Source organism: Nilaparvata lugens, unplaced genomic scaffold, assembly GCF_014356525.2.
Source record: "Nilaparvata lugens isolate BPH unplaced genomic scaffold, ASM1435652v1 scaffold9946, whole genome shotgun sequence".
NCBI classification, from domain to species: domain Eukaryota; kingdom Metazoa; phylum Arthropoda; class Insecta; order Hemiptera; family Delphacidae; genus Nilaparvata; species Nilaparvata lugens.
In genome coordinates, this window is record NW_024095689.1 from 1 (window position 1) to 7,078 (window position 7,078).

General features: G+C 33.6%; 1 protein-coding gene across 1 annotated transcript; it reads left to right on the forward strand.

The window, feature by feature from the left end:
- Nucleotides 1–4,107: 4,107 nt before the first annotated feature.
- Nucleotides 4,108–6,868, forward strand: LOC120349409 (synaptogenesis protein syg-2-like; the record flags this gene model as incomplete). The annotated part of the gene is made up of 2 exons (XM_039419388.1): nucleotides 4,108–4,261; nucleotides 6,665–6,868. Coding segments are annotated over exons 1-2 (358 nt in total), but the record flags the coding sequence as incomplete, so codon positions are not given.
- Between the last annotated feature and the right edge of the window lie 210 nt (nucleotides 6,869–7,078).

The following is a 7,078-nucleotide window of genomic DNA, read 5'->3' on the forward strand; positions in this document are numbered from 1 at the left end:
CCAGGACATGATACGTCCAAAGCTCCACCAATTTATTAGATGCATAACAATATTATCTATAGCTATTAGTTACCAATTGCTTTTTTCATATCATATGCAGTTCAAAAATCATTTTCTTAGTCTATTATTATGTAAATAATTGATCTATAATTTTGCGGTATTGTAAGTATTGTATATAAGTGTATAAGCCAGTATATATTGTAATATACCATGATAAAGTACTCAATCAATCAATCAATCAATCTCATTGGTATGTCTAAAGCTCCGCCAATTTATGTAGATGCATAACAATATTATCTATAGCTATTACCAATTGCTTTTTTCATATCATATGCAGTTCAAAAATCATTTTCTTAGTCTATATTTTGTAAATTCATCTATAATTTTGCTGTATTGTAAGCTATTGTATATAAGTGTAAAAGCCAGTATATATTGTAATCTACATAAATAAAGTACTCAATCAATTATCCTGACACTCAAACCAAATAGTAATAGAATAGTATCTGTCTGTGAATACTAGAAAGTAGGTCATTATGGACAAGCATAGAAACAAGACAAACACTAGAAAAATAGATCCTTTCTACTTCTCGGCTTTACTTCTCTTCTTCTTCTACATCTACTCCACTTCTACTTCTTATCTACTTTCCTTCTCAATTTCCATTCTTTCTTCAGCCCATTGCGCTAATTGTCTTCTCGATTTTACCTTCCTTCTTCCTTGTATACCTTTTTTCTCTCTGTTCATCTCTCCTATGAATTGATGGACTATTCTTTTTCTTGACTTCATTTCACTCCATCTTCCATCTCACTAATATTCCTAACCACTTCTCCTATTCGTTTACCTCTGAATTTCCATCCATTTCTCGTCCCTGTAATCAATTTTGTCCTTGTCTTACTCCGAAATTCCTTATCTTTCCTCTCTCCAACTTTCTTCTCTTCTGCTCTTCCCCACTCAAATTCTCCCTTATGTAAACTGATAAATTCCCTCATTTCTCATATTTTCTGCTATTCATCAGTCTCTTAGGGTTCTCATTCTTGCATTTCTCTCTTACTCCACACCCAATTTTCATCTTATTCACCCTTTTTGCTCGTCCCCTTCATCCCTCTCTCCTCTACTCCTCTATCTATCACACTCCCAAATTTTCATCACTTAGAATATCATCTATCACATGGCTTCCTATTATTTTCCTATATCTGTTTTCTCTTCATCATATAATCTTCCTGATTCTCACTCACTGACTCTCAACCCCTGTCTCTCTCACTCCTCCTACCGACTCTCTCACTCGTTCCTTCTCTGTCATTCCTTCTCACTCACTCATCACTATCTCCATCTAAATCTCTCCCTCACACCCTTTCACATTATTTTTCACATTTTACTCTTCATCAGTCTCTCTGACTTGGTAGAGAGTTAGTGGGGAGGATATTTTTAATATTCTTTCCGAAGAATGGACATTGATATGTCCAAAGCTCCGCCAATTTATGTAGATGCATAACAATATAATATTATTATCTGTAGTTATTATATTACAAATTGCTTTTTCAGTTCAATTTATTATTTTCTTAGTCTCTATTATGTAAATGCATCTATAATTTTGCTGTATTGTAAGCTATTGTATATTGTTTTTTCTTTTCCGACTATTGTATTGTTCGCTCTATCTAATAAATAAATAAATGAATAAATAAATAAGTGTATAAGCCAGTATATATTGTAATCTACATAAATAAAGTACTCAATCAATCAATCAATCAATAACTCGCTCTCTCTCTCATTCTTCATCCATCTCTCTCCTTCTTTCTATCTATCTATATCTCTGACTATCTATCTATCCATCTGTCTCTCACTCATTCACACTGTCTCAGTCACTCTCTCTCTCTCGTTTTCAATCCATCTTTCCCTGTCTATTAGGCTTTGCTAGCCTTTGTGCGACTCAAACGTGGCGTCTGCCTGGCTTAATATGTGTTCATATATGAGGCACATGTGTGTTGTAGTCTCCACCCATCGCCTGTCTCATAACTTATGCATTTTCCTTTTGCGCTCATGCGTGTGTGTGTGTGTGTGTGTGTGTGTGTGTGTGTGTGTGTGTGTGTGTGTGTGTGTGTGTGTGTGTGTGTGTGTGTGTGTGCCTGCGTTATCTCCCCTGAGTGCACCTGTATGACACATCATGTGTCACATATGTGCCACATATAGGTGCCATCGCACATGACCAACTTTCCGCATCATCACGATGATTGTCTGCCTCGATTATGTTTTTCAATAATTAATGAGGTTGACTGTGGTTGGAGTAATGAGTAGTTTATCGTATATATTTTGCAGCTCATTATATATAGTTGACTGAATATCTGTCATTATAATGTAGTACGTCAACTTATTATGTAGTTTACTGTTATATATTCCACATTATGTTTCAGTTCATCGAATTGTTCACATAGCTCACAATAATATGATTCCCATTGTAATAGTTCTCATATTGTTTAACATGATATTAATATAGTTCTGAATTGTACTGAATGGTTGACATAGTTTACGATCAACAAAAATTGTTCAACTTGATGGGTGAAGTTTGTATTCGTGAACAGTGAATAAATTTCCATATTCGCTGGTTTTGACAATATCAAATTGTTCTCACTGAAAATCATAGCTCCATTATATATTGTTATTATTTCTTGTGGATCTTGTCTATTGCTTCAAATTCTGGCATGTCCACATGAAATATGTCTTTGCTGTTGCATTTGAAATAATTCTCTTCCATTTTCTTCTTGACAGACACTCACTTTTATTTTTTTGCTGATGCAGTTCAAATTCTCTCCCATCTTCTTAATTTTCGCCTTTCAAGGTTGAATTCTCTTCCATTTTCTTCTTAGAGAACACTCACTTCCCATTTTTTTGAAATTGAAGTACAAATTCTCTCCCATTTCCTTATCTTTGGATGAGATAAAATAAGGAAAAAATAATAGATGAATAGATAAGGAAAATAACACTCACTATTCACTTTTTTTGCAGTTCAAATTCTCTTCCATCTTCTTTATCAAAAACACTAAATTCCCATTTTTTCGCATTTCAAGGTTGAATTCTCTCCCATTTTCTCCTTGACAGACACTCACTTTCCATTTTTTCCCTGTTGCAGTTCAAATTGTCTCCCATTTTCTTCTTGGAAGACACTCATTTTTCTTTTTTTTTTTGCTGTTGCCGTTCAAATTCTTCTCCATTCTCTTCTTGAGAGACACTCACTTTTTATTTTTTCTTCTTAAAAGTCACTCACTTTCCATTTTTTCGCTATTTGCAGTTCAAATTCTCTCCCATTTTCTTCTTAAAAGTCACTCACTTTTCATTTTTTCGCTGTTGTAGTTCAAATTCTCTCCCATTTTCTTCTTAAAAATCACTCAATTTCCATTTTTTCGCTATTTGCAGTTCAAATTCTCTCCCATTTTCTTCTTAAAAGTCACTCACTTTCCATTTTTTCGCTGTTGTAGTTCAAATTCTCTCCTATTTTCTTCTTAAAAGTCACTCAATTTCCATTTTTTTGCTGTTTGCAGTTCAAATTCTCTCCCATTTTCTTCTTTAAAGTCACTCACTTTCCATTTTTTCGCTGTTGTAGTTCAAATTCTCTCTCATTTTCTTCTTAAAAGTCACTCAATTTCCATTTTTTCGCTATTTGCAGTTCAAATTCTCTCCCATTTTCTTCTTAAAAGTCACTCAATTTCCATTCTTCCGCTGTTTGCAGTTCAAATTCTCTCCCATTTTCTTCTTAAAAGTCACTCAATTTCCATTTTATTCGCAGTTTGCAGTTCAAATTCTCTCCCATTTCCTTTTTAAAAAACATTAACTTTTGAAGATGGAAATTACTGACATATTGCAATTATTCAAATGCTAATGAATCAATAATTATTATTATTAAACAGAAATCCAAATTAAATTACATCTCATTTCATTTCGAATTTCCATCTAGCTGTTCACCCTGTTGATTCAATCTGTTGATTCTTACCCTATTGTCAATATTTGCATTAGAAGAAGTCTTTGGGCTTTTAATTTTGATTTTCGTTTGATAATAATTATTTACACTCACTTTTCACTTTTTTTGCAATACAAATTCTCTTCCATTTAATTCTTAAATGACACTTTTTTACCATGTTTCATTTTTTTTTGTTTCAGTTCCGCCCGAAAGACTGAACATCCTGGATGAGTCGGGAGCAAACATCCAACGGGACAAACTTGGTCCCTATAACGAGGGAAGCGCCGTGGAAATAGCCTGCATTGCCACTGGAGGTGAGGAAAATCGCAAAATCGTTACAGCTAACGCGAAAAATGGAAAAGCTCATGCATTTTTAATTTCCAATCTTTGACTCCAGGTTCCAATATACACCTGTCATTGGGTGACATAATACCTGGCCGTTATTTCAACGAAATGATTGCTGGTTCAACGGTCCCATTGATTATCAACGTGTTTTAAAATGAATGTCCTATTCCAGTGGAACCAGTTGACGTATCAACGTATCAAACATGAAGCTAGAATTCGGGGTTTGTTTGTTTTTCAATAATTAATTGTTTACTGATTGATTCATACAAATATCATGAAAATGATAGGGAGAGAGAAAATAAGGTAACCTTGTGCTATTCCTCTCTCAAATTTAGATAATGTTACACATAGTCCGAAATAGGTTGAGTGTTGTAGTTGTTCACTTCACAAAATTTTCAGTCCTCAATTATTTTTACAAGGTAGATTTCTAAATTTACATGCTTCAAAACCAAACATAGAAGAAATTCAATATTTCACATTGTTATCACCAAAATAGGAAATATTCACATGTAAAAGAAATGATTTTGCAGGACCAAAAACAAACCTAATATTCTAAAAGCACAGCTGTTGTGGAACTATTCATCTTCTTCCACTCATGAAGATTCCAGAAAGTATAAAATGCTATTCTACATTGTATCCTCTCTGGAATAGTTCCATCGTAAAATATGTGAATCTATCAACAGATGATCTAGAAAACCTTCATGAATACATTGGTGGAAAATACGTTAACGTTTCAACGTTAATCTAGAAACAGTTTTTCGTTGTTGGTTGACATTCAACCCGTCAACGAATCATCACTACAGGTCATCAAATCGGTGATGGGAGTCCAGGAATTTACGTTGTCAACTGAAATACGAATTTGAGAGAAAACTTTTCAGGTGGAAACTCGAAACATTCGTCATGTTGAACAGTGTTGTAGAAAGAAAAACCAGAGAGTACATTCATCAACTCATCGGCAGTAGCTATACGAGTTACAGATTATGTTCATGGAATTGTACCTAATTAAATGTTACTTTTGAAGAGTATAGAACGTGATTCATGTTATCACGAGAATGACATTTTATGTCTGGCTATTTCTCATTGTTCTGGTTTGAGGTTCCAGTAACTTTTGTTTGAAAAACGTGCGCTTCTTTGCAAGTCGTAATTGCCAAATCGATTATAATTATTAGGGGGGTTTTGTTGATTGATTCATACAATAAGTACATCATTGAATTTTGGACTCTTAATGTTACCTAAATTTGGGAAGGAAATAGTACAAGGCATTCTTAGTTTTTCTCTTCTGATCTGTGCTTCATTGTAAAAAATAATAAATACATGAATAAATAATAATAGGGAGAGAAGAAATGAGGTCACCTTGTCCTATTTCTCTCCCAATTTTAGATAAGGTTACACATAGTCCGATATAGGTTGTCTTGTTGTTTTCACTCCTGTCCTATTGGAAGTGAAAGTGATCAATTCAACAAACTTTTTACGAAAGTAACTGTTGCCTCAAACACTAGCACTGTGTACCACATGCATTAAGTTATAGTGAACAGTTCAAGAGAACCTGTTAAGAAAATAAATAATGGAAATACTGTGTAGACTTGTGGAAGTGGGGATAGCTAAATTCACCTGCAAAAAAACGTAGACTAATTCAAGGTATGATTCAGTTTCTAATTTTTGAATTCAGTACCGAAGACTCTGCTATATTATAGGTTAACATTCATATACGTGTATACTTGTATATTAGTATATTATAATAAAATTATACGTAAAATCACTTCACTCATATGGGCTATTCTATGCAAATTAATAAAAATAATATAGAACTTGTAGTACCCTTTATTGAAAACTTTCAAATATTTTAATGACCAATTTCGACCATAGGTCATTTTCAAGTTGAAATTGAAAACTATAAAACAATTCTAACTTGGAAATGACCTATGATTGAGACTGGTCATTGAAATATTTGAAAATTTTCAATAAGGGTACAACAAGTTTTTATATTGTTTTTATCAATTATATACGTGTATTTATAACTCACTGTACTTTTTGTAAGTGGTATCTTGTACACTTGTAACTTGTCGCTCTATATTTTTGAGACTATTCTAAAAGAATTTCAAGTGAATGAATTTTATTTGATAACCCAGTAAACAAGTTAATCTGCATCAATAGAGAAATCAATAAATCAATTGTGCTTTTCGTGTAGTTAAGAAGTTGTAATATTGGTAATTATTCATATTAAATAGAAAGAGAAATTGTCGAAAACCACAGATTTATTGATAGTTAGAAAAGTTAGTTTCTATTCATATTATTATTTTATTCAATTATTAATTGTATATGAGTGAAGAATTCAATCAATCATTAATAATAATTGTGATAACTGATTACAGGACGACCACCACCCCGGGTGTCCTGGTGGCAGGAGAACGCCCTCCTGGATGACTCCTGGGAGTCCATCTCGGACCGTCGAGTGAAGAACGTCCTGCATCTCGACAAGCTCACTCGCAAACACCTCAACGCCGTCTTCACCTGTCAGGCATCCAACAATAACCTGGTCGCTCCTATTTCCAGTGCGATCACGCTAGACCTCAACCGTGAGTAACTGAATTCATCTTTCAAAAACACTTTTCCATTCTATTTTCATTGTATTGAAACATACATAATAATTATGAATGTGATTGGTGGAAAAACTATCATGTGAAACAGTGTGATCATTATTATGTGAACTTGTAGGTTGAGAGTTGACGCCTCATTATTCAAATCGTGGAAGTGGAATTATTTTGTTGACTCTCATGGAAATGAGA